This window comes from Vicugna pacos, chromosome 12 (genome assembly GCF_048564905.1).
Source record: "Vicugna pacos chromosome 12, VicPac4, whole genome shotgun sequence".
Classification (NCBI taxonomy): Eukaryota; Metazoa; Chordata; class Mammalia; order Artiodactyla; family Camelidae; genus Vicugna; species Vicugna pacos.
Genome location: NC_132998.1, coordinates 5,695,789 through 5,722,412, shown reverse-complemented (window position 1 = coordinate 5,722,412; position 26,624 = coordinate 5,695,789). Strand labels below are relative to the sequence as shown.

The 26,624-nt window shown below is 48.6% G+C and overlaps 1 protein-coding gene across 2 annotated transcripts; it reads left to right on the top strand.

Moving 5' to 3' along the window:
• The first annotated feature begins 213 nt into the window (after positions 1-213).
• KIF5A (kinesin family member 5A) lies at positions 214-26,220 on the top strand. 2 transcript variants are annotated; one of them, XM_006217956.4, is made up of 29 exons: positions 215-1,533; positions 11,207-11,294; positions 11,388-11,461; positions 11,859-11,963; positions 12,218-12,266; positions 12,699-12,754; positions 12,998-13,085; positions 13,365-13,489; positions 13,899-14,003; positions 14,165-14,313; positions 14,416-14,564; positions 14,841-15,016; positions 15,949-16,017; positions 16,393-16,599; positions 16,900-17,046; positions 17,638-17,826; positions 18,192-18,309; positions 18,668-18,732; positions 18,841-18,950; positions 19,326-19,427; positions 19,958-20,018; positions 20,237-20,308; positions 20,469-20,573; positions 23,098-23,314; positions 23,545-23,698; positions 24,025-24,107; positions 24,518-24,545; positions 24,861-24,975; positions 26,057-26,220. In XM_006217956.4, the coding sequence occupies exons 1-28, from the start codon at positions 1,405-1,407 to the stop codon at positions 24,937-24,939; spliced, it is 3,099 nt and encodes a 1,032-aa protein (XP_006218018.1). In that variant the 5' UTR covers positions 215-1,404; the 3' UTR covers positions 24,940-24,975; positions 26,057-26,220. The 2 variants fall into 2 exon arrangements, 1 of the variants encoding a protein (XP_006218018.1); XR_012078240.1 differs by lacking the exon at positions 26,057-26,220 and having other exon boundaries at positions 214-1,533; positions 24,025-24,545; positions 24,861-24,933.
• The last annotated feature ends 404 nt before the right edge of the window (positions 26,221-26,624 follow it).

Here is a 26,624-nt window from a genome sequence, read left to right as displayed (position 1 = left end):
CTTGTCTTAGAGTGTCTAAGGTCACTTAGACACTTACCAGTCTAGACTTAACCTCAATCCCCTCCTCCCTTCTCCCATCACCCTGCTCCTAGCCTTGGCCTAGAGCCTCAACTCCTGCAGTCTAACTCTGTTGGCCAGCAGAGGCCCTGTGATGTGGAGAAAAAAATCAATCCAGCCAGCTTCTAGGTGGTTCTGCCCAGGGGCTGCAGCAGGAGTATGACCTGAGGGGAGGAAGGACAAGGAATCTTTAGGTGTGGCAGGGAAGGGGGAGAAACAGAGAAGAAAGGCCCCAGAAAGGGCTGGGGTGTTGGGATTCTGTCCAACAGTACTGGGACAGGAAACACACTCACGTAAGTGCCTAAATCTGCCTGAAGCCCAAATGCAGATTCTGCTGTAGAAGTCCTTTTTCATAGCCCCTCTGGTCTTACCCACCCTCATCATTACCCTTCCCTCACTGCTTTCTGACACCCTTCCTCTTGCAAAAGTTACTCTTGCCCACCTCCATTCCAGTCCCAACCTATGAGGCAAAAATGAGAATTTTATCTGCTTTTGAATTCTGATAGCCCAGAATGGGAGTTTGGCTTCCTTCCAACCGGGGACCTGGTTGGGAGAGAGTGGACTGCACCTTTAGATGTAGAAGGGGAAGGGAAGAGCCAAATCTCCCCTGACACACCTCTCTGAAAAATGGCACCTGGACACCCACCTCCATAGGGCTACATGCAGCTGCCCTTGAAGGTTGAGTGTGCTGCGGATCTTTGCGTGCGTTACGGGGAAAGGGAAGGAGAGGTGTGCTCTCAGTTTGGAGAGAGGCCTGTGATGAGGGTAGATGATGCCTTGGAACGAAGGAGGTGGAGGCGCTGTTGACTCTCTTCCCCAACAGGAGACCCGCCCACCTCAGACCCCTTAGTCCTTCCAAGGGGGTGGAGTCCGAGGGAGGGACTTACGGGCCAGACATGTGGGGGCTGGGACGTAGTGAGTGACTTGGGTGGGGTAGGGGTAAGGGGAAGGTAATCTCTGAGCATTAGGGGTGGGGAGAGGAGGCGAGAAGAGAGCAAAGGTGCCACAGTTCGCCGGTGGACGCCTCAGAGCAGCAGCCCCCAGCAAAGGAAGCCCCGCCCCGCGGCTGCCTCGCAGCCCCGCCCAGGCCCGCAGCGCAGCGCTGCAGCGCGAGGGGCGGAGAGGCAGAGCGCCGAGAGAGGACCAGACGCCCAGGTCGCCCGCATCCCGGTGCCGCAGGACAGAGGAAGCGCGCCGCGGCCCTGCTCCTCAGCCTTCGCCCGGGCTTTTCTCAGCCCCAGACACCGAGCACCTGTCCTCCGCCTCGGCCTCAGCTGAGACCCCTCCACCGGAGCACACGCTGCCCCTGCAGCCCAAGAAGTGCCCAGCCCTACGCCGGCGACCACCATGGCCGAGACCAACAACGAATGTAGCATCAAGGTGCTCTGCCGATTTCGGCCCCTGAACCAGGCCGAGATTCTGCGGGGGGACAAGTTCATCCCCATTTTCCAAGGGGACGACAGCGTCGTTATTGGGGTGAGTGCTGCCCCGGGAGAGAATTTCAGGGAGGGAGCAAGAGGCTGAATCTTTCCCCTAAGCCGAGCCTTGGCCCCTGCCTGTCTCTGCACCCCCTCCACGCCGCTCATCCTCCATCCTTTTCGCCGCAGCCCCTCCTCTCCCTGCATCAGGGATGGCTGGGTGTGGCCTGTCCAGGCCGGCGGCCGTCTCCGCAGAGTGGGAGGGGGCTACTTTCCCTCGATCAGGGGACCCGATTCCCCTTTGCTGTTCTCTGCAGCGTCCCCACCCCTCAGAGTAAGTCCCGTGTTTTTCTGATGTTTTCTCTCTTCCCTAGGGAAAGCGCATCTTCCCTTTGTTATTGGCTCAGATCTCTACCCCCACCTCCCAGGAAGGGAGGGGGAAGATTAGTGGCTGGGCTTGGTGGGAGGTGGGCAGTCCAAGGTCTCTGCGGAGGTACAAATGAGGGTGGGCTCTAGAACCAAGGCCCCCTCATCCCTGAAATAGTTTCAGCCTGGACGTGGGGGAAGGGCACCTATCTAATGAAGGGTATTCTGAGAAATACATTGATGCCACACCCAGTTTGGTGGGGGAGCCACTGGGTCCTAAGGAAACGTCTGCCTTTCCCTCCCATGGAACGGTAGGAAGAGGATTTCAGACCACCTCCCGCCCCCAACTCCCCCAAACAAATAAAAATAACCAAACCCTGAGATCCTAACAAGTACTTGCTTATTCATCCCTCTTGATGAGCCAATAAAAAGTAGCAGGCCACCCCCTGCACCTCATCATGACAGCCCCTACCCACCCGGGAGACCTTATGAAGAAGGAGAACTAATAGTCACTGTGTGCTCGTTACTCTGCATGTATTATTTAATCCTCAAAACAACACTCTGAAGAAGGTATTAATATTTCCATTTTACAGATGAGGAAATTGAGGCCCAGAGAATTCGATTGACTTTCTCAAGGTCACACTGTTAATTCGTGGATCTGAAACTGAATCTGTGACTCTAAAGCTCCTGTCTTTTCTTCTGTATCACGTTGCCTCTGCAGATTTCTGTTCTGGACCTTTCTCTGTGATGGCACCATAGGGATTCCTTGGGAATTCCTCACCTACCTCCCCTTTCCTAGGTTGGTAGGGACTGTTAGGCTATGGGGTGAAAGGGCCTGCAGTCCAGTCCAGTGAGGCTTGAGGTGTGCTGGGCCAGGAAACTGTAATCAGTCTGAGGAGGGAGAGCACATATAAGGGCAGTCCTCAAGGTCAGGGACATTTCTTATGTATCTTTGATCCACAGTGCTTGGCACAAGGGGAGGGAGCCTGGGCCTTCTGAATCAGGCAGAATGGGACTTTGAGTAAACATGCCTTAGGAAGACACTTGCTTACATGTTCTGTCCCCAAGGGCCCTAGTCTTTCACCGGGCTCTCTCACTCACACTGTGAACTCAAATGGATGTTTTGCCTTGTGTGTGTGCTTATGTATGTCTGTGTTTGCCACATAGAAAGGGCCCCTGTCTCTCTTTGTCTCAGGGACCTTAGGCTTTGCAGTCTGGTCCCTCTGGCCAGGCTACAATAGTCTAAATCAGCCCTCAGGGCCTCCTTTCTGAATAGTCTGGACAGTGGGGCAGTAGCTGGAGAATTAGAGCTTGAGGGCCCCCTGTGACATAAAGACGGAGAAACATGAGTGAGATGGTTGTGGAGGAGCAAATCCATAAATGGCTTCCACTTTTAAGCCTAGCTTCCTTGCTCTAGGTTTTTTAGGTAAGTCTGAGCCGACTCCTTTAGGCTCTTTGGGTCATCCATCCTGATGTGCTATGCTCGGGGCGTGGGGGTGACGTTGGGAGAAGTAATTGTGTTGATCTGTCCAATTCACCCAGCTAAATAGGAGAGATGTGGTGGTGGAAGGTGGGGAGGGAGGAGAGAAGCCAGCCCAGGGCCCCCTGCCAATTCAGATTCTATCTTACTCCACAGCTGGTCCTCCTTATCAGTTTTGCCTGCAATTTGCAGGGCTGTCCCTTTGTCTGCTCTGTATCTTCCCTTCCTCTAGCCCTTCCTGTCAATCTCTCCCTCCAAGATACGTGCTTGTGGGGGGCCATTTTGTCTCAGGCAGCATCCTTGGAGCTTGTCTTCCCAGGCTTTCTGTTTATTCCTCATTCAGGAGGATGGGGGCTATAGGAGAGATGATTTTGAGGAGCACCTTGAGGATCCCAACAGGGAAAGAAATCTCCCACCCCCTTTCCTCTGTATTCCTCTAGCTCCTTTTGGGGCCCAGCGTATGGGAAACTGTCTGAGGAATTAATAGAGGAGGCTGCTTCAGAATGTCTGGGAAGGTGAGGGAAGAATAATCTCTCCAAGCCCAGCCTCTGCTCCTTTCTCTAACAGCTAGCTCTTCTCTCTGCCTCTGCAGCAATGCGGCTAGCTCGGGCTACAGAGTCCCTAACGTTCGTGGGCTTTTTCTGCTTGGCAAAGTGTAGGAGAATAAGGTGGGAAGACAGCTCCGTGAGCCTTATTCCTCCCCCACTCCCCTGACTTCTCCCAAGAATCTGGGATGGGCTTAGCCCAATTCATGGCCTGAGTCATAGTAGAAGGGTGTCTGGGTCACTGTCTGTGCGTACTGTATACCTTGTTTTGCTCTTGTGTCACTCAGAATCCGCTGTGACTTTAAGCGGACCTGTTTAAGTGTCTTTCTGCCTTGGTCCTGGTGGGCAGGGTGCCTGCTCTCTGCTGCTGCATCTGCACCAGACAGGAGGGATGACAGTAAGGAAACACACAGCCCCTCCCCCCTCTCTTCCCTCTCCTTTCCTCTCTCATTCAAGTATTCTACCTTCCTTCTATCTCCTGATAGTGAAGTGGGTTCTTAGGGAGGCAAAAACACAGGGCCATCAAGTACCTCATGTAGAAAACCCTGGTTGGGACCAGCAGGATTACTGGAGCAGAGTCAGCGCTGTTTGGGGTAACCCGGGATTCCTTTGATACCTGAAGAGAGGGAGCAGTTCTCCTCTTAGCCTTGGGGTAGCCTCATAAAGGAAAATGGAGAGGGGAGGTAATGTTCACCGTGGCCGGTGCCTCTCCAGTGTTACCATGGCAACAGTCCCCAGGGGTGTCACTACAGAAATCAGGCCCGGTGCTCAGAAGTTCAGTCTCTACCAAGTGCTTTAGTAAAGGTTGAAAAGGTTGGTCATCTTTGGATGTCAGGTCCTCCCATTAGCTTTAGTCAGCACACATAATGGAAAACTACCTAAAGTGCTGGAGACAGGACCAAATGGGAGACCGCAGGGAAGCTTGGAGTGGGTCAGAGGAGAACAGGGAGTCCTGGGTTGCGAGACTCTGAAGAGAAGCCCTCCGGGGGAGGCTATGAGGAGTGCCTAGACTGCTGTGGGTGGAGAGAGAGTGGATCACAGAGGCATTCCTCAAAGGTAGAGGGTTCTATGAGTGTTCCTAATTTAACAATCTTCCGGTCCCTGGCTGCACTAACTCACAGGGTCTTTGATTATCTGGAGGTAGAGATGGTGAAAGAGACTCCCCGGATGAGTGGGAGAACTGCGTTCTTCTAAAAGGGAGTTGAGGTGGGAAAAGAGGAGTGATGAAGTGCTTTAGTTCTGTCCAGAAACATTTGAAGAAATTCCCAAATGGAGGGGGCCAGGTGGGCAAGGGGAAGGAAAAGCCATGATAAGGCTCTGATGCGTTCTTGGCACATCAGTTCTGGGATCACTTCGGCAGGATGAGTATGGAATCGGATTGCTTGCATTTGAAACCGTTCTCTACCGTTTCTCAGCTGTGTGACTGTGGGAAGCTACCTTACCTCTCTGAACCTCAATTTCCCCATTAATAAAATGTAATAATAATAGTACCTACCTCCTAGGATTCCTATGAGCATTAAATGAGATAATGCATATAAGCTGCTTAGCCCAGGGACAGGCACATAATAAACTCCCGACGAGAGTTAGATGATATTATTATTATTATTATTATTATTATTATTATTATTATTTTGTATATGCTATCTTCCCATAAGCTAGCCTTTGACATAATTGCGAAGTGGTTAACATTTTCCCCTTTTACTGGTTGTTTCATCCAAATGTCCAGTCCCCAGTATCTTCATGCTCTCTTCTTCCATCAGTGTCTGTGTTTATTCAACAAATATTTATGAAGAGCATCCTATGGGCCAAGGACTGTGCTTGATATTGGGGATTTAGAGTGAATCCCTGACTTTGGGAAATTCCTGGTGTCCATGGTGAACAGGGCTGCAGAGCGGCCTGGGCAGAGTCCAGGGAAGGGGCATCAGAGATGGCTTTTGCTAAGTGTACATATACTTCCCCAGATTCTGATAAGAAACCCCCCACGACATACTACAGTATGACTCAGAGTCATTATGTGTCATCAGAGATGTAAATACTGGTGATGTTTCCCAAGTGAGTAATCCAGAGGCAGAAAATGTAGAAAACCACCGGCCTCGTTATTCTCATAGAAAGATCTGACAGAACGAATTCTTCCTGACTATGATCAATAGAAAATTAAAAGACATTTATATTGTAACAGACATAAAAATTTTAGGAAAAAGTAATGAACTAGATCTAAGGGCTCAACCAAGAGTAGGGAAGGAGTAGCAGGCCTTCCCAGAAACCCTGGAATTATGTCTATTGGCTTTCCCTGCTCACGAGATTACTAAGTGCACCCGTTTTTAGCTCTTGAATATTTTTTATCCCCACAGTTCCCAGAACGCTCCCCTTCCTCCCTTTCTAGGCTTTTCCTTCATTCCAGCCTAGGCTGAGGAAAAGGGGTTCCTCAGGCGATAACTGCCTTCAGCACTTGGAGAGCGCCCTCCATTTTAATGCGTCCGCAGCAACCTCTGGAATCCTGCAACTGGGTGGGTGTGGGTGTGGGTGTGTGTGTGTGAGAGAGAGAGAGAGAGAGGGAGAGAGGGAGTTGATACACACATTCCCAGAAGGGAAGAAGGGAGGGGCAAGGTTGGCTCGAGCGTTATATTTAACCCCCTTTGGCTGCATGCCTGGCTTCAAGAAGCATGGATAGACATCATTGGTGGAGAATAGGTGAGAGTCACTGGGCTGAGATGGACGTGTTTTGTTTGTTTCTGTTTCCTCGCCACTGGGTGGGAGAAATATTGAGTTAGATTACAATTCAAGAATCAAGTTTCAATTAAGAAATAAAACAAAATGAAAGAAAAGATATTATCACTGAGAAGGTGAGGCATCAAGGCCACTTTAAATCTGTTCATTGTAACACTGTATGATTTTACTCTACATAATAAGAATTTTATTCTTTGTAATGAAGTGTAATGACAAACTATTGATAAAAAGGGTGAAAAATTCACTAAAGTCCTATGAATAATTCATAAGCTTACTCAAACCTTAAAAAAAGAATCAAGGTAGATTTTTCTTTAATAATACTAAACATAATCTGATTTCGACACTAATATATTTTAATTGTTGACAAAGTTAAAAACAAAGAAAAGCACATAGAAGAAACTAAAAATCAGTCAAAATCCCACCACCCCAAGAAAAACACTGTTAACAATTTGATGTTTTTGTTTCCAGTGGGTTTTTTCTAAATATATATAGATAAGAATTTTAATAAAAGTGTATCACAAATTCTATATTGTTTTGAAACCCATTTTTGACTGTCTTACCATCATTAAAATTTTACATACTTTCATTTATTTTTAAAAATATTTGATTTAATTTTTGAATGCCTTACATGTACATGTGACAAAATTCAAATGATATAAAAAAATGAACAAGGAAAAGTAAGCCTCCTTCCTACCCCTCTTTTGTAGTCACCAGTTCCCCTGTCAGAAGGCAGCCTTATTACCAGTTTCTTGTGGATCCTTCTGAAGGCATACCATACATTTATAAGCAAATACATTTATACATATATATACTTTTTTATACAAGCGGTAGCATACTATATACATACTATTCTGTACCTTGCTTTTTTTTTTTTTAAATGAAGGTACTGAGGATTGAATCCAGGACCTCGTGCATGCTAAGCACAAGCTGTACCCCCACGCCCTAGTACCTTGGTGTTTTTTTTTTTAACTTAACAATGAGTCTTGGAGATCCTTCTATATATCAGCACATAAAGATCTATCTTATTCTTTTAAACAACTGTATAATTAGCTAAAGGGATATGCCACCATTTACTTAGCTGAGTCCCTATTGATGGATATGGATATTTAGAGTTGTTCCAATCATTTGCTGTTACAAACAATTGAATGACCATGTAAATATTTAAGGGCCCAGCCAATGCAATGCATCGTCAAACTATTTTATTTTGGCCACTTTGATACATTAAAATGATACCTCATAGTCTTAATATTCATTTCTCATTAACAGTGAGGTTGTGCATAATTCATCTTTTAGGAGCCATTATCACATCATTTTATGATGTTATATTTTATGATAGCACTTACTGAGACACAATTTACATAGTGAGTGCACAAATCTTATGCAAATGACTGGATGAATTTTATGAGATATTTTGACACCTGTGTAACCACTACCCAGACTGAGATCTAGAGCATTTTTACTGCCCCTCAAAACTCTCTTTTGCCCCCTTTCTGTCAACATTACCCTAAGGCAATCATTGCTTTGACTTCTATTACAACACGTAAGTGTTGTCCATTCTTGAACTTAATATAAAGAGAATAGTACAGTACATACTCTCTGAGTTTGAATTCTTTCACTCAACACATTTCTGACATTTATTGATGTCCTATTATGACATCATTTTAAATAACAGTAAATGAGAAAATATATGTATGTGCCATAGTTTCAGTTCCTTACATTAACCAGTCCCCTAAATGTAACTCCTTTCAGTTGTTTTCCGTTTCTCATTATTATGAGCAGTGTGATAAACATTCTTGTAGCTAACATTTCCATAGTATGAATTCTCAGGAGTAGAATATCTGGGTCGGTGGATATGTACAATTCAAGGCTTTTGATTATGTATTTCTGAATTGCCCCCTTAAAAGTATGGCTGTACTGTCCTACCAGAAAAGCATGAAGGTGCCCATTTCAAGGAAATTATACCTTCTTGAACCCCTATCTGTTCTGGGTATTACAAGTAAGTTTTTGTTTTCAAGTTTGATGGGTGAAAAATGACATTACTATTTTTTTCTTCAAAAATGTTGAGTATCTTTATGTTTATTGAACATTTGTATTTCTTCTTCTGCTGTTAGTACCTAACTCTTGCCCATATTTTTCTGGTTAGCTTTGTCTTTTTGTTACTACCTTATGAGAGTTCTTTACACAGTAAGAATATTAATATCTTTGTTTTAGAAATTTAAATTTTTCTTATTTAAAAATCAGGCATTTTCATTTTAGAATGGCTTTAAATCTAAATCAAAAAGAACAACAAAAACTCCTAAAATCCCACTGCTGAAAGACAGCCAGTTAACATGTTTTCCTATGTAAGGTATGCACTTATGCACGTATACATGATCTTTTTTTATAGAAATGGCATAATCCTTTATGTACTTTTTGTGTGTGTTTTTACATCACATGCTATTTTAAAACCCACCTTTAAAAAATATTTTGTGCATACCTTGTCGTGTCATCACACATTTTTCTCTAACATCATCTATACTATTTTATTTTTTTTAATTTAAAAGCAGTATGATGCCATTGTAAAACATTTACGTGTCACAGAAGAAGTGTAGTAAGTATGAGTTCCTGTCGTTCTGCTCTCGGGCCATCACCACCATTAATGGATCTGTACATAGTCTTCCATATCTTTTTTCTAAGGCTATTCTATCCATGTGCTTTTTAAAAATATAAAAACACATTATACACGTTGTCTGTTTTTTTCACGTAATCGATCTTGGACAGGTCAGTATACACAAACCAACCTTGCTCATTTTAATGGGGATAGATTATGGAGGTATCATAGCCAGCATGTTCGTGATGGAGGTGTGAATTGTTTCCAGTTTTTCTTTAATATACATACTGCTGCAGTGAACATCCTTCTACATATGTCTTTCAGTGCTTAAGCAAGTGATGTAAAATGAATGCCTAGCTTTGGGGTTGCTGGTACAGGGAACGACCAGTATGGACGTTTAAATATTTAATAATGTTGTCCTCTGGAAAGGCTCTGTCTGCTTACAGCACTCCCTTCATTGTAGAGGGCACCTTCACCTTTGCTTTTTCTTTGTGGTTTCTGTTTTTTGGGCTTTGGAGACTTTCCCCACAGGGAGAGCAGGTAAATATTCCAGGTAGATTTTTATCAGGAGCCAGACTTTTAAAATCTTTTAAATATTACAAAAAATATTTATTTTCCTTTTTGCAGAGAAGTAAAAAGAAGGAAACAGAATAATACACTATTGTCTCACTCTCTTTGGCATTAAAAAAATAAAACATACAACTTGTACATGGTTTAAAATGTAAACCTTCCAGGATACAAAATGAAAAATGAAAGCCTCCTCTCCCAGTTTCTCTCCCCAAAATAACCCCTGTTAGTGCTTTTGTATGATTGCTTCTGCAAAAAGATTCCACATATGTTGTTGCAGTACTGTGGGTGTACCTAGAGCCACGTCTCCAGTTTTAACCAAATTTTTTCACTTTTCTTACTTAGTTACAATGTGTGTCCCAAACTCTGGTGTCCATGGACCTGGAGTTTTACATATCAGTTGAATAAAGGTGGTCTCTGTAGTAAAGCAATTTGACAACTAAGTCATAGTCTCTTTATACTGAATGACAGGAAAACAGGACTGAGAAACTTGCTACGATGGAGAACAAGCGTAGCCTCATTTAATCTCACCAGAGATCTTCCTGTTAATGTGATTAGGTAGCAAATATATTCTGTTTGTCTCCCTGAGTTGTAAATATTTTATATCTTTAGCATTTTTTTCTTTTTCTTTTTTTTTTTTTGACTTTTTTTGGGGGTGGTGGTGGAGGAGGTTAGGTTTCTTTATTTACTTAAACAGAGCTACTGGGGATTGAACCCAGGACCTCATGCATGCTAAGCACACACTCTACCACTAAGCTATACCCTCCCCCCACTTCAGCATTCTTATCAGCACACATGATTCATAACACATGACCTGAATTAAACAAAGAACTTGTAGGTCTGGGTGATATGCTTCACAGTGTCTCTTTACTTAAAGCTGATTCCCTAAAGGGAGAACCGTATTTCTAACTCCATATGTTCTTTTCACAAAGAGAAAGCTTGTGTTAATAGTCCCACAACAGCTCAGTTGCTCAGTATTTGTATATTTCATTTATGCAATAAGCAATATACTAGTCATTTATCGCTAACTTTGCATCTTTCATTTAATGCATCTTCAAGATCTTTCCATATCAAGTCATATAGATCTATTAAGGAAGATATTTCTTAACTTAGTGGTAGATTTTTAAGTTAACAAATTGTTCTTCATTCTCCACAGCCTGTGGCCCTGTTGTCTTTTCCCATTTGGTTTCTAGGGAGGGGGTCTGGGACGGTGAGTGCTGAATCATCATACCAAGCCTGAGATCCCCTCACGCAGTCCCACTGTGTGATGCTCCTTAATGACACTCTCCGCTACAGACACAGCTCCTGGTGCCGATTCTAAATTTTGTTTCTCTTTAGTTTCTCTCATCCCTATAATTGTCCGTGCATACTGAAGTTTGAAGAACGTGCCTTCTCAGGTATTTCTCCTCCCTCACACCTGTCTGCTGACATCTGCCATCTTTTATTTCCACTCCAGGGGAAGCCATATGTCTTTGACCGTGTATTCCCCCCAAACACGACTCAGGAGCAAGTCTATCATGCGTGTGCCATGCAGATTGTCAAAGGTAATGGGTGTATTTTTAGAATGTGTATTTTCAGGTTCCCATTCCCAATCCCACTTCTCTCTACTAGTGCTCTTTCTCTGCCGTCTCTTCCAGATGTCCTTGCTGGCTACAATGGCACCATTTTTGCTTATGGACAGACATCCTCAGGGAAAACACATACTATGGAGGTGAGGGTTCTGACTTTCTGAGCGAAGAGCATTAATGGGACGTCAAGGAATCTTAGTGGGGTAAGATCTAGGAATCGAGGGTTGCCTAGAACAGAGGATGAACAGAAGGGAATGTTACAGTGGAAGCTGAATGGAACCCCTTCAGCCTGCTGCAGTTCTCACCCTCCTTTCTGCTACTCCAGTTTTCTTCTTTTCACCCGGAAAAGCAGCAGCAATTGAAGTCTAAAGGGCTGCTCAGTTCCCTCCTCCTTCCGCTGAAAGGTAGACGTGGTAGTGGCTGCCGCCTAACTTATCGTGGCCTTCATAGCAGCTATTACCTCTGTGTCCGTCTGCATACTCTGAGTTGTCTGATTCTTCCTGAGCCCCAGCCTCATTCCTGAATACCCTTGCTCCCCAGGGAAAGCTGCATGACCCCCAACTGATGGGAATCATTCCTCGAATTGCCCGAGACATCTTCAACCACATCTACTCCATGGATGAGAACCTTGAGTTCCACATCAAGGTGACCAGGGCATGGCCACTGGGAGTTCTCTTTTGGGACTGGAAGGGGAGGATCTAGTATGAACCCACTGAGATCCTGGGCACCCCAGCTTATTCTCCCCCCATGGTCACTTGAGTTCTTCCCTGCCAACATAGACTCTTCTGCCCTTTCTCTCTCACCAACACCATTTGAGCAGTTCACATTAGCCTGAGATCCCTGTATCAGATTTAAGATAGGTTCTCTTCACGCCATACTCCTCCTTTCTCCCTGACCAGGTTTCTTACTTTGAGATTTACCTGGACAAAATTCGTGACCTTCTGGATGGTGAGTGGTGTTTAACCTCGGTGGGTCTGGGTGAGGAGGGCAAGGAAAAGAAAGATCACATTGCTCTTGGGCTCTTGGGCTTAGGTACCAATTGGTGAGCAATGCAGCAGGCACGCGAGGGCACACACATGCGTACTCACGTCCCTTGCTTCCACTTACGAGGAATTTCCAAAACCAAGAGGGTGAGAAGATGAGCTCAGATGCCCAGACCCATGTATAAATAGCCTGAGACTAGCTAGAGCCCTGGGGCTGGAATTCTGGAGGAGGAGAAACAGTCTTCAGCATGTGCAGGGCATTTAGGCTTCACAGGGGAGTCTTCCTCCCTTTTGCATGTGGAAGAATCCACCATCTCTGAGCAGACTCCAGGGTGCGGGGGTTGGGGAGGTGGTGGGTGGAGGTGCTGGCTTTGCTCACTCTGTTGTCTTGATTCAGTGACCAAGACAAACCTGTCTGTGCACGAGGACAAGAACCGGGTGCCATTTGTCAAGGTGAGAGTGGGGACGGGGCACCCAGATGGGGCCAGTGTATTGAGAATGTAGGTTTAGGAGGAGGGTAGACCAGTGACCCAGAAGTTGGAGGGCAGATATCCTGGAGGGTGAGACATGCCCAGGGGCCGGGAAGAATCTGGAGCCTTGGAAAAGGCACTGTCTTGAAAGGGCATTTGGTCACTGTGCAGGTAATTTAATTTGCAGTTCAAAGTTTATGGGTCACTGTCCATTTGTCCCCTGCAGGGTTGTACCGAACGCTTTGTGTCCAGCCCAGAGGAGATTTTAGATGTGATTGACGAGGGGAAATCCAATCGTCATGTGGCTGTCACCAGTGAGTTGGGAGGGAGGGGCTCTTGAGTCTGAGGGTCTGCCTCTCCTCCGTGCGCTCTGGGGTCGAGACACAAAAGTGAGCAAGGGAAGATGTGTCCTCCAGAGCAGGAGGGATGCTTGTCCATGTGACCCTGCTGCCAGGTAGATGTAAGGGCTGGGCTAGTCCTGGCGGACACCCTTTCTCTCGGTGGGTGGCGATGGCAGCCCATGGAAGTGGGGAGCTGAGGGCTTCAGTTCTACAGAGGTTGCTACAGGGACTGTTTCACCCTCCCTCCTACAGACATGAATGAACACAGCTCTCGAAGCCACAGCATCTTCCTCATCAACATCAAGCAGGAGAATATGGAGACTGAGCAGAAGCTCAGTGGGAAGCTGTATCTAGTGGACCTGGCAGGGAGCGAGAAGGTTGGGGGTCCTGTGGGGGCTGGGTGGGCAGGGAAGGAATCTCTGGGGAGGGTGGCCTTTTTAAAAATCAAAATAACTTTCTTACTGAGATATAGTTCACATGCCATGACGTTCGCCATTTTAAAGTCTACAATTCAGTGTTTTTTAGTGTGTTTGCAAGATTATGCAACCCTCACCACTAATTCCAGAACATTTTCATCACCTGTTAATAGTTATGCCCTATTCTGCCTTCCCCCATCCCCTGGCAACCACTAATCTACTTTCTGATTTGCCTTTTCTGGACATTTCATGTGGCCATATATACTATGTGGGCGGGAAAGTGGCCTTTGGCAAGAGTGGAGAAGAGGTGGTGAGAGCCTGCTCCCTCTGCATCTGCTCATGACACACTCACCCCTTCATACCCTGGTAGGTGAGCAAGACTGGAGCAGAGGGAGCTGTGCTGGACGAGGCCAAGAATATCAACAAGTCCCTGTCGGCCCTGGGGAACGTGATCTCCGCGCTGGCTGAGGGCACTGTGAGTGCCCCTTGAACTCCACCCCATTTTCTACCTTCGCCTAATGCCCCCACCTCATCACGCCCCATTCCTGGGTTGCTCCATCCTAGTCAGCACTACTACCCTTTCAGATTTCCCCATTGAATTAATTTTTCTGATTCACGGTCTCCTCTCTCCCCTAGAAAACCTACGTTCCATATCGTGACAGCAAAATGACACGGATTCTCCAGGACTCCTTGGGAGGAAACTGCCGGACAACTATGTTCATCTGCTGCTCACCATCCAGCTTCAACGATGCGGAGACCAAGTCCACCCTGATGTTTGGGCAGCGGTCAGTGGCAGGGTCACCTGCTCCCCCCAGCCCCTGCACGCCCTCCCCTGAGAGGCATGCTGGCCCTAATGGAGGTCTCATCCCTTTGTTCTCCTCTCCCAGGGCAAAGACCATTAAGAACACTGCCTCAGTGAATCTGGAGTTGACTGCAGAGCAGTGGAAGAAGAAATATGAGAAGGAAAAGGAGAAGACAAAGGCTCAGAAGGAGACGATTGCAAAGCTGGAGGCTGAGCTGAGCCGGTGGCGCAGTGGTTAGAAGAGGGGGGGTCCCCGTGGGTTTGAGAGGCATAGGGAGCCAGAGAGGGCCCTTCAAGGAGGGCTGCGCTTCTGGAGGGGTGCAGTAGAGCGGTCATGAGAGAAGGGGAGGGGGGCTGACTACCTTCATCCCCCACACCCACAGAGGTTGGCGGTCCACTTGGCAAGACAGCTGGAAGCCTGGAGGTCTTGGAATTGAGGGGTGAGGGAGGAAGAACCTGCAGGTGTGGTTTTCCCTTTCCCATCTCTCACCTGTTCTCCCCCTTCGCCAGGAGAGAACGTGCCTGAGACGGAGCGCCTGGCTGGGGAAGATGCCGCCCTGGGAGCCGAGCTGTGTGAGGAGACGCCGGTGAACGACAACTCGTCCATCGTGGTGCGCATCGCGCCCGAGGAGCGGCAGAAGTATGAGGAGGAGATCCGCCGCCTCTACAAGCAACTGGATGACAAGGTGAGGACAGTCGGGCAGGCACCGAGGTGAGCCCGGTGGGATGGTGAGGGAGGGGTTAAAGAATTAGCTTATCCTGCCTCTTCTGACTTTAAAAGGGATGAACGCTCGTTATTGAAAATGTGGAAGATAAATAAAAATATATAGAAGAAATTTTAAATCACCCATCATCCCACCATTTACAAATAAAGCAATGCAATGGAGATTATACTGTATTTGTAACTTTGTACCCGATTTTTTTCTTCCATGTTATATAATGAGCAATTTCCTACTTTGTTAACAATTCTTCATAAAAGTATTTTTAAATGGCTGCCTAACAGTCCATTTATCAAAATGTATTTAATTGTTTATTTATTACAGGGCTTCTAGTTTTGGGTTTTTTTTTTTGGTTGGTTGGTTGTTTTTGCTATTATAAATATCTCAGAAATGACTGTCCTTGAGGGGGTGGGGGTACAGCTCAGTGGTAGAGCACATGCTTAGCGCGCATGAGGTCCTGGGTTCAATCCCCTCTACGTCCATTAAAATAAATAAGTAAATAAATAAACTTAATTACTTTCCCCCAAACAAAAACAGAAGAAAAATTTAAAAAAAAAGAAATAACTATCCTTGTCTCTTGTGCATAAGGCTTTGCTTTTGAATGATTTTATTAGAATGGACTGCTAGAGTGGGGTTTCTCAGTTGAAGGATATGAACATTTGAAGGCTTTTTCTGTGTATGGTCAAGGTCATACCAACTTCCAGAAAGAGAAGAATTAAAAAGTAAGGGCAGGAGTCGAAGAGAGAAGCTGAGGAAAAGACCTCTTTCTTTTTAGGATATGGAGTTTCTAACTCAAAGCCTAAACTATCTGAATTTTTACTGGATCCACCCAGCCCTGTAAGTCTGAACTGGAAAGAGTAGCTTCCCTTCACTCCGGCTTTCCCCTTTGCCTCCAACAGGATGACGAGATCAACCAGCAGAGCCAGCTCATAGAGAAGCTCAAGCAGCAGATGCTGGACCAGGAAGAGGTAATGGGAAGGAGGGCAAGATGCAGGAGGAGAGGGCGGTGTGTCCATCTCCGAAAGGCATAAAAAGACCTTTCTCCGATGAGGTGAAAGAAGAGGCATTCTGCGTAGTGGTTAGTCACCCTCCAGGATCACAGAAGTCTGGGGACTTAAATGGGGTTTTGCTTACAGCAGAGATGCTGGGGTCTCAGTGCCCCTGCCTTCTGTGGCCCTATTCCTGAGAAGCCGAATGCCCACTTCCTCTTGACTCTGGCCTGTTTCCTTGCCTCTGTCCTGGAGCTGTGCCCGGGTGGAGGGGGCTCAGCTTCCCCAGACCGCAGGGCCATTCGAGTGGTCACTGGCAGCAGACTCCCTCACTGGCTCGCCCCTCCCTCGCAGCTGCTGGTGTCCACTCGAGGAGACAACGAGAAGGTCCAGCAGGAGCTGAGCCACCTGCAGTCGGAGAACGACGCGGCGAAGGACGAGGTGAAGGAAGTGCTGCAGGCCCTGGAGGAGCTGGCCATGAACTACGACCAGAAGTCCCAGGAGGTGGAGGAGAAGAGCCAGCAGAACCAGCTTCTGGTGGATGAGCTGTCTCAGAAGGTGGTGAGTGGCCAGCCAGGAGCCCCCGGCCTCAGAACACCCCCCACATCCAAAGGGACCTCTGCTTCCTGACGGGGCCACATCATGTTTGCACCTTTGCATGGCCGTCCAGTGTGTCGTGAGCCTCCCCGGCCCTGCCACTGCCTCTACCCTCCCGACCCTTCTCCCTTCCAGACCCTTCTGCAGGGCCTGTGTTCTCTTCGCTGCAGCCATCAGGGCTGTGCATGAAGGGAGAGGCCTCCGCCTGGGCTGGGGAGGGGAGCAGGCAGGTGGCAATGGGGTGACCTGAGGGGCTGTCCCCAGGCCACCATGCTATCCCTGGAGTCTGAGCTGCAGCGGCTACAGGAGGTCAGTGGCCACCAGCGAAAACGAATTGCTGAGGTGCTGAATGGGCTAATGAAGGACCTGAGTGAGTTCAGTGTCATCGTGGGCAACGGGGAGATTAAGCTGGTGAGTGGAGAAAGAGGCGGCAGCCTTGTTGGGATCGTTCTTGTTCTGGGCACTGGGGAGAGACGCGGGTGGGACAGCCCAGGCTGGCGGGGATACTGAGAAGGGAAGGCCAAAGATCCAGGAAGTACGGCCGCAAACTAGACACAGGAAGGCAGGTACAGGTTTGCATAAGACTCAACAGAAACACACATTCTAAATAGACATACCCACTGAATAAAGAAGCAATGGAGATGTGCTTATAGCAGGATTTAGAGATGGGGGCACAAAGTTAGGAATGATATATGCAGATCTGTGACAGCAACAGTGACCCATCTAGGTGATCAAACAGATCAGTCTGAATACAGAAGAATGTCCTATCCTATTGTTCTAGAGAACAGAAGAAGGTCACTGTTGGAATTGGATCTTTAAGTGCAGAGAGAGGGACTTAGTGGGAAATGCAGGGGAAAGAGCTGCTAAAAGTTGCTCAGAGCACGGCCGGCCCACCTGAGTCCCTGTGTTGGGTGTGTGCGGGGCTGGGCCGAGTGGAAGGGAGTGGATAAAAGGCTTCCCCGCAGCAGAGAGGTACCTCTTCCCTCCCCTGTTCCCCCACAGCCGGTGGAGATCAGTGGGGCCATCGAGGAGGAGTTCACCGTGGCCCGACTCTACATCAGCAAAATCAAATCGGAAGTCAAGTCTGTGGTCAAACGGTGCCGGCAGCTGGAGAACCTCCAGGTGGAATGTCACCGCAAGATGGAAGTGACCGGGCGGGAGCTCTCATCCTGCCAGCTCCTCATCTCCCAGGTGAGGGCCGGAGGTTTAGAACCTTTGGGTGCCATAAGAGAGGGTGACTCTGTGGACGTGGGGTAACTCCTAGCGCCCACGTTCATGTCAGGAGCCTAGGGTCAACTGAAGTCAAGGTCAGAAAAGCTGGGGGCGGCGGGGAGGGTCCAGGCCTGAGAAGTGAAGGGGCGGGGGGATACTGCCCTCTGCACCAAGAGGGTGTGAAGGAAGGGTCTCCAGAGGAATGGCCCTGACCCTGCATCCTCAGGGAAGGCATAGCAGGAGGGGTGGTTGGAGGTGGGAGATACAGCTTATGGAGGTCTGCACTGCCTGGAGCTTGGTCCTTTGCACCATCATCTTCCTCTCACCAACCCTCACCCCAACAGCATGAGGCCAAGATCCGCTCCCTTACGGAGTACATGCAGAGTGTGGAGCTCAAGAAGCGGCACCTGGAAGAGTCCTATGACTCCCTGAGCGATGAGTTAGCCAAGCTCCAGGCCCAGGGTGAGGCCCTCTTACACTTCCAACCCACCCATCGTGAGATCTGAGAGCCCACAAAGGACGGGGTTGGGGGGAAGCAACAAACATCAAAAGAAGCACACTTAACCCAAAGCAGTAGACTGAAATCATGGAGTCCAGCTCACATGCTCTTAGCAAGCTTATGCATGAGGCGCATTTTACATGAGCCAGAAACCCTCCATTGTTCTCTGTCCCTGCATATGAAATTGGACAGTCCTAACCCAGAAGAACATCCCTGTGGGCCCATTCTGGGTAGAGGTCCCCTGCCCTGCCTGGAGCTCTGATCACAATGTGAAGTTCTGTCTGGAGGAGGTAGGTGTGACGTAAACTGTCTTCCCCTCAGAAACTGTGCATGAAGTGTCCCTGAAGGACCAGGAGCCAGACACACAGGACACAGATGACGTGAAGGCAAGTGGGGAAGGCATGGACATGATGGGGCCCGGCAGGGCTGTGCTGACCCTCGCCAAGCTGCTGTTCGGTAGTCCAGCTTTGAGCTTGAGGTTGGGTTGTTTGCAGAAGGCCCTGGAGGTGCAGATGGAGAGCCACCGGGAGGCCCATCACCGGCAGCTGGCCCGGCTCCGGGATGAGATCAACGAGAAGCAGAAGACCATCGATGAGCTCAAAGAGTAAGTGTTCCCCGGGGCGGCTCAGTCTCTGCCTGGTCCTCTCGCCTTGCTGCACCCACTCAGATGCTCCCTCCTGGGCCAGGCTCCGGTTCTTTAACTTCCCCGAGTTGTTCCTCCGACAGTGACACGACTTTGCAGCCCAGCTGCAAGAGGCACAAGGAGTAAGGACTGTCCCTATCCGTGAGGCTCTTCTGATTAGATAGCTCAGGGTCCCTTACCCTGCCATGGAAGCAGTGGCCCGAGTCTGCCTCTGAAATCCAAATCGGCCCTACCTGGAGCCACTCGTACAAGAAGGAAGGTGTCTGAGGAGCTGGCCTTCCCTTTGTCCTCACTGACATCTTTTTGTTCTCCCCGATAACTCCTTGCCCCCCACAGCCTGAATCAGAAGCTCCAGTTAGAGCTGGAGAAGCTTCAGGCTGACTACGAGAAGCTGAAGAACGAAGAACATGAGAAAAGCACCAAACTCCAGGAGCTGACGTGAGTCACGGGTCCTCCTGCAGACCCGGGGCACATGGGCTCAGACGGCTACTCAGATGCGCTGCAGAGGCAGGATGCAATGTAGATGTGCATACGGTGACTGCAGGAAGCAAGTGCCCCAAAAGAACAATGTGATGGGGTGGGGAAGGCAAAAAAGGGGAGACTTTCAGAAATGACTTCTGTTCAAATATTAGCTGACATGGATAAGGTGTTGGTGATGTTCTGTGAAGTGTAAAAAGCAGGTTAGAAAACAGTATGAATGGTACGATCCCATAACATTTATGTGGGATACGCATGCGTAGAAGAGTCCGGAAAGATGGACACCAGAATGTTAATGGTGGTTAGATCTGTAGAATCATGGGCTTTTTATGGAATTTGTCTTCCTTATTTTTTCTTTTCTAATTTCTGCACTGTGATCATGGGTAACTTGTGCAATAAATAATAAAATATGGATCAAAGGAATGGAGGCGGGAGGAGAGGTGGGAGGGGGGGTGGCCCTGAGAGATTCTCCTGTTTCCTTCTTGCTCCAGATTTCTGTACGAGCGACACGAGCAGTCCAAGCAGGACCTCAAGGGTCTGGAGGAGACAGTTGTGAGTGGCTTCCTCCTGTGCCAAGTTAGCAGGGTGGGGGTGGGGGCTTCAGTTCTTCCCCCGATTTCTTCCTAACCCCATTCCTGCTGCCTTTCTGCAGAGTCAATCTGTGGCACAGTCAGGACACACCTCCTCAAGGATGGGTGACTCAGTAATTTTAGAGGGGGAATGGTGACCTGGTATTTGGCAGCCCCCAATTTTTCATCATTTCTTTCCAGGCCCGGGAACTCCAGACCCTCCACAACCTTCGCAAGCTGTTCGTTCAAGACGTCACGACTCGAGTCAAGAAAGTGAGTGCTGTCTCGGGGGTCTTCCAAGCCCCCATATTCTCCTGGGCCCAGCCTTCTCCAGTCCCTGTGGCCTCCAGTGGGGCCGGCTTGGCCTGGTCTGGGTGGGACCTGATTGGCCTCAGAACAGCCACATCTCCCCCCGGTCCCTGTCTCTCATCAGAGTGCAGAAATGGAGCCCGAGGACAGTGGGGGGATTCACTCCCAGAAGCAGAAGATTTCCTTTCTTGAGAACAACCTGGAACAGCTTACAAAGGTTCACAAACAGGTAGGAGCTGGGGGAAGGGGTAAAGAGAACTCTTGAGGCCAGGAGTCTAGGATACTTAAATCCCCAGAGGCCCTTGGATTTAGGAAAATCTACTCGCATGTTTTCCTTACTTTTCCCTTTCCCTTTTCCAATGAATCCCTTCTTTATACCACATTTGGTTCCACTTTTACTAGTTCTTTGTTCTATGCCTGCTTTCCCTTCCCAAAGCTCCCCTACCTGCCTCTGCTCAAACTGGAATTCCCCAGGCCTACGTTGTTGGAGGGAGAGGTTGAAACTGATGGAGTTTTCAGAGGCATGGGGCTGTAACCATACACGAGGGATACTGGTCAGACGCTAGCCAGAGATGGAGAGCAGTGAGGCAAGAAGAAGCCAGGGACGCTGGGCTTTCTCTCCTGGCGAGGACTCCACCCACCTAGGCCTGGGGCAGGCACACAGGGAAATGATATGATGTCCTCCAGGTGGCCCAGCCAGCCCCTGGTCTGGGCCCGTGAAAACTCCTGTGTATTAAGTTGCTGCCTCTCTGTCCCCCTCCTTGCTGCTGCGGTTCTTTAGGTGGAAGACTGGGTTTCAAAGGTATGGGGTGGGGAGGTAGATGGGGCAGTCCGAAGGAGTCAGGACAGGAAATGTTTGGTGCGCACAGAGCAGGAGCACCCTCACTAGCGCCAAATAGCTGAGCCGCGAAGACAGATGCTGTCAACTGGCTCTTTAACTGATTCATAAAATAAATCCTGACCTATACTTCATCCCTCTCCTTTCAAGTCCATCTTAAATTTCCTTTTATACTCATATTCTCACCAAACTAGAGCTTAAACTTCTTTTCTTCCCAGTGCTTTGCCCAGCATGTATAGTAAATACCCCGTACACCTTTTAATTTTTTTAAATAATGAAAAAAAAAATCCCAGAACTGTGGCCCAGTGATAGTCCACAAGGCTTATTTATTTTATTCAGACCTGCAGAGGGCTTTACTAACATCTTTTCCCCTTTGCTTACTGTAAAAGAGTATAACAACATTATAGAAAAGTTGAAAGACTGGGAAGAAACATTTGTAGTCAGTTTTGCCATTCTTTTAAATCTCTGTTCATTTTCCTTTTCTAGCCAGAGGCATATTATATTGTTTTTTTCCCCAATTTTTAAAATTGTGGTTAATTACACATAAAATTTACCACCATAACCATTTTTAAGTGTTCTGTTCAATGGTAGTAAATCTACTCACAATGTTGTGCCACTATCACCACCACCCCACTCCGGAAGTCTTTTCATCTTGTAGGACTGAAACTCCATCCCCTTTAAATAAACTCCTTATTCCCCACTCCCCTCAGCTCCTGGCAGCCCCCATTCGACTTTCTGTCTCTAAAATTTTGACTCTTGCCTAAGTGGAATCATCCAGAATCTGTCCTTTTGTGACTGGTTCATTTCACTCAGCACAGTGCCCTCTAGGTTCATCCTCATTGTAGCGGATTTCAGGAAATCATTAGCTGTTTCCTTTCCCCTCCATGAAGCCACTGCCTCTGCTGTACGTCTCAGAGACCAAAAACTACTCACCTGTAGGATAGAGGACTCCTCCTAGTTTCTCACCTCAGCAGACATAAGACTAGAAAGGAAAACACAAGCGATGTGTAATAGACCATAGCCCTATTACAGGTCAAGCTAAATTATTATCACGGCAAAACATTGTTTATAATCTGTAAACTGTCCAAAATTAAAGGAATAATTCTTCCAGTGTTCCCTGCTACACCGATTTACCTGATCATCTTCCAAGGCCGGCTCCGTCTGCAATTTATAGGGTCCCCAGTTGTTGAGTGAAACCTTATAAAAAGATCAGGAAGTCTTTTTTGGCTGTAAGGTGGTTGCTGCCATGCTCTAGCTTAATTTAAATGGGGGGAAGGACAGCCCAGGAAATCCTTGACCCGTGAAGGTAACGAGCACAAATGTTTGTGAGAACTCAAACATTTTCTTTCCTTCCTATGGGGCGGCCGTGTGTATGTGTGTTGGGTGGGGCTCCTGTGTTCCAGCTTCTGCTCCTGCTCTGCACTGCACCTAGCCTGCTCCCAGTACCATATCCACCTTTCAACTGCTACTGTGCTCTTGCTGCCTCACCCTGTGCATGCCCACGAAACCATCTCTGGATCTCTGGGTGAGGGGGGTGCCTCATCCCCATGGTTGCCCTGGGGCTGTCGGTCTGGCACCCGCTGTGATGGGGGGGCGGTGTGTCTAGGCCAGGAGGAGACTGGAACAGGGCACTGTCACAAGAGTTCTGGGCTACAGAGAAGTTGGCACGTTTTTGCTGTCTGGAAAATGATGTAACTTTTAAACGCCTGACCACCGTTTGCTAAAGGGAGAAGGAAAGAACTGGCTAGAACAGCAACTACGTAAAGGGAATGAGGCCTTTGGAGGAAACAACATGGTTGCCATCTTCTCTGTCTTGACTTTTCTTTATTCTCTCTCCCCACCTGCACCCCTACACTGGCTCTGTCTCTGTGTGGTTCGCCTTTCTCCTGGGCTCTTCCCCTGGCTCACCACACAGCTGGTACGTGACAATGCAGATCTGCGTTGTGAGCTTCCTAAATTGGAAAAACGACTTAGGGCTACGGCTGAGAGAGTTAAGGCCCTGGAGGGTGCACTGAAAGAGGCCAAGGAGGGCGCCATGAAGGACAAGCGCCGGTACCAGCAGGAGGTGGACCGCATCAAGGAGGCTGTGCGGTACAAGAGCTCCGGCAAGCGGGGCCATTCTGCCCAGATTGGTGAGTGGGGAGTGGTCATCAGTAGGCAAGGGGGGATTACCATCTGGGGAAACCCAGCAAATTCCCAAGTGTCAAGCAACCCCACCTTCAGCCTCACCCAACACCCCAAAAAAGTGTAAAAATGAATTGTAAGCAACTCAGTTCAACTCTAGCTAAATGACCTCAGGGAGCAGGGCAACTGCAGGGTAACAGATCTCCTCGTCATCGTCATTTTCCTGTCTTCGCTGCAGCCAAACCCGTCCGGCCTGGCCACTACCCAGCGTCTTCACCCACCAACCCCTATGGCACACGGAGCCCTGAGTGCATCAGTTACACCAACAGCCTCTTCCAGAACTACCAGAATTTGTACCTGCAGGCCGCACCTAGCTCCACCTCAGATATGTAGTGAGTGACCGTGGGTGTGGGCGTGGGCTAGAGTCCCAATCCAGGGCTTTCTGCACGCTAGAAGCATAAGGCTGGGGGATAATTACGGGGTGAGACTTAATTCTTTTCCTAAGTAGCTTCATTTCTAACCCTTTCTCGACTTCACACCTTAGATTAGAAGGTGGGCATCTGCCCTCCCAGCCTGTGGCCATGTTCGTTGTCCTCTGGTCCCTGGGGATGGGAGGGGTGTATGGCTCCACCCCTGAGGATGAGTGTGGGTTAGTGGTCCTCAGAATAGTGGAAGGTGGGGTGCCAGAGGTGGCATCTCTCTCCTCTGCTCTATCCAGCTTTGCAAACTCCTGCACCAGCAGTGGGGCCACATCTTCTGGTGGCCCCTTGGCTTCCTACCAGAAGGCCAACATGGACAACGGTGAGTGTAAAAGATGGGTAACCAGCTTGCGGGACCCCCAGGGTAAGTTGAAAAGTATCAGAAAAGTAAGTGGCCCTGTACCTACAGCTCAGACACTGCATCCCTTCGGGGCCTTGGACTCTTAGAAGTGGGTTCCTCTTGTCACCGTGCCTGTCCCCACCCTTTCCTTCCTTTCCCCTTCTCCTCTCCTCTGTGAGGACTCAGGGAGGCTTTTTTTCAAACAAAATAATGGCGCAGGTCGCGGTAGTTGAAGACAGAGTGTCGCGGACCCAGATGGCAGCTCTGCTCCCCAGAGGCTTACCTTTTTCTCCAAGGGATTAGGATGAGGGAGGGTTTGGGGAGACTGTTTGTAACACCCCATCTCTTTTTTCCTTCTTCCAACCCTGTGTTTTCAACGATGGTCTCTTCAGGAAATGCCACCGATATTAATGACAACAGGTACACCAGTGCCCACTGCTCCTGGGTTCTCCGGGTGGGCTCAGAAGAAGTGATGGCATTTCCCTAGTGCCCCACTTAGAGGTTCTCTGCAGCCTCTGGGGGAAGGAGGCGGAAATGAGAGCCATTCGTGCCACCACTGTTGTCCAGAAGATGCAGGCGTTCCCCTGCCCCGGTGCAGAACACCCACCCCTCCTCAGTCCCGCCCGTGGCGCCTCCGCATTCCAGCCGGGGGGATGCTGGGAGAGCAGAGTGGCCGGAGTGCTGTCGTTTTCACGGCACTGACGCGCTGTGGTTGTGCTGCGTGTCTTCTCCCAGGAGTGACCTGCCCTGCGGCTACGAGGCTGAGGACCAGGCCAAGCTGTTCCCTCTCCACCAAGAGACAGCAGCCAGCTAATCCCCCACGTGGACTGCTGCATACCTGCACTTTCAGGTAGTGTCAGGCCGCTTCCTCTGACTACCCTCAGGCGGCCTCCTTTCTTGCCGTCAGCTTCTTTGTTTCTCCTGCTTTTTAAAAATCATCTCAAAACTTTTACTCTATAGTTGTCCCTTAACTCCTGCTTTGCCCTCAGGGGCTTCATCAAAACTGCCCCACGTCCTGGACACTGGCCTCCCCTCCCCCCTTGTGCTCGGCCCTAGTAGTAACCACGGTACCACTTTCTGCCACTAGGGGTCACTGAAACATGTCAAAAGAAGTGAGCAAGGGCAGTGTCCATCTCTAGCCCCTCACACAGGTCACAGACTTTTAGATATTAGGGGACCTTGGGAAATCTTCTCAACCCTCCCTCTGCCTCCATCCTAAGATACTTTTTGTATGGATAGGCATTTTCTGAACTAAAACATCTCCAGTAAAGGAGACGTTTGATTTACTTCTACACCTGTGTCCTATACTCCTCATATCTGTATATGTCACCAGTAAGCTTTAAGAAATGCCCCAGGAAGTCACTTTTGTCCCTCTAGCTGCAGTGTCAGCACCCCTCCCATCTTGCCAGTGGAGGTGGAAAACAGCCGTGTCCCCACCTCCAAGCACCACCCCCTTCTCCACCTCTGTCCCAGGTCGTCTCCCCTGTGCCCACTGCGTTCCTAGCAACACAGGCACCTTCCTGGTTCTCACGTGTCACCAGGCTTCTCACCAGGGTTGGTTCAGGGCCCACAACTAGGCACTGGGATCCTCTTTTACTGTCCACTTTGGATCCTTGGAGAATGAGAAACAAGAGAATATTGGCCAGTCTCCTATTGGGCTGCACCCAAGCCGAGCCCTCTCCAGGGGTTTTCCAGAAAACTAGGCCAGGCACACACAGGCAGAAAGGCTTGAGAAGCAAGCAGGAGAAATGGGGAAGGAAGAGTTAGGGAGGATGGGGGGTGGAGGAGCAGGGGCTGGGAGGGTGGCGTCTGGTTGCTGGTATCAAAGGAACAGGACTGTAAACCAAAGTTGTTACAGAAGCCACCCTGTTCCTGTTCAGTAGCCGGGCTGCAAGGTGGTTCCTCACAACCTCTTTCTCTTTCTTCTCCAGTTTCTAAGAGGGACTGAGGCCTCTTCTCTCAGCATGCTGCAAACCTGTGGTCTCTGATACTAACTCCCTCCCCAGCCCTTGTTGTTCGACTGTACCATGTTTGATGTCTTCTCTTACTCTGTACCTCTTTGTACTCTGTATCTATATATCAAAAGCTGCTGCTATGTCTCCCTCTTCTCTCTGTCTTACTCTCTAGTATCTAACGATGTATTTAGCAATTTCTAAGCATAGTATCCCCTCCTCGTTTGGGGCCATAGGGAGGAGGGGCAGTGTTTCTTCTTCCTCTCATATATGCGTCTCTCACACTGAGTGGTGTTAGTCACGGAGATGATAAAAGGAAAACGGGAGCCAGAGGGCTGTGACCCTTCCCATACACAAGTACACACGCACACATGCACGTACACGAAGCCTTAAGCAGAAGAATGTCTTAGCATCATAAGAAGACACAGAAATAGACTCTTCCTCCCTCCTCTTCCATATTTAGCACAGGGGAGGGTAACATGGAAGGCCTGCTAAATTAGACAGAGAGTTTTCTTCAGACACCCCTCACCCGAACGGAGGGATTCCG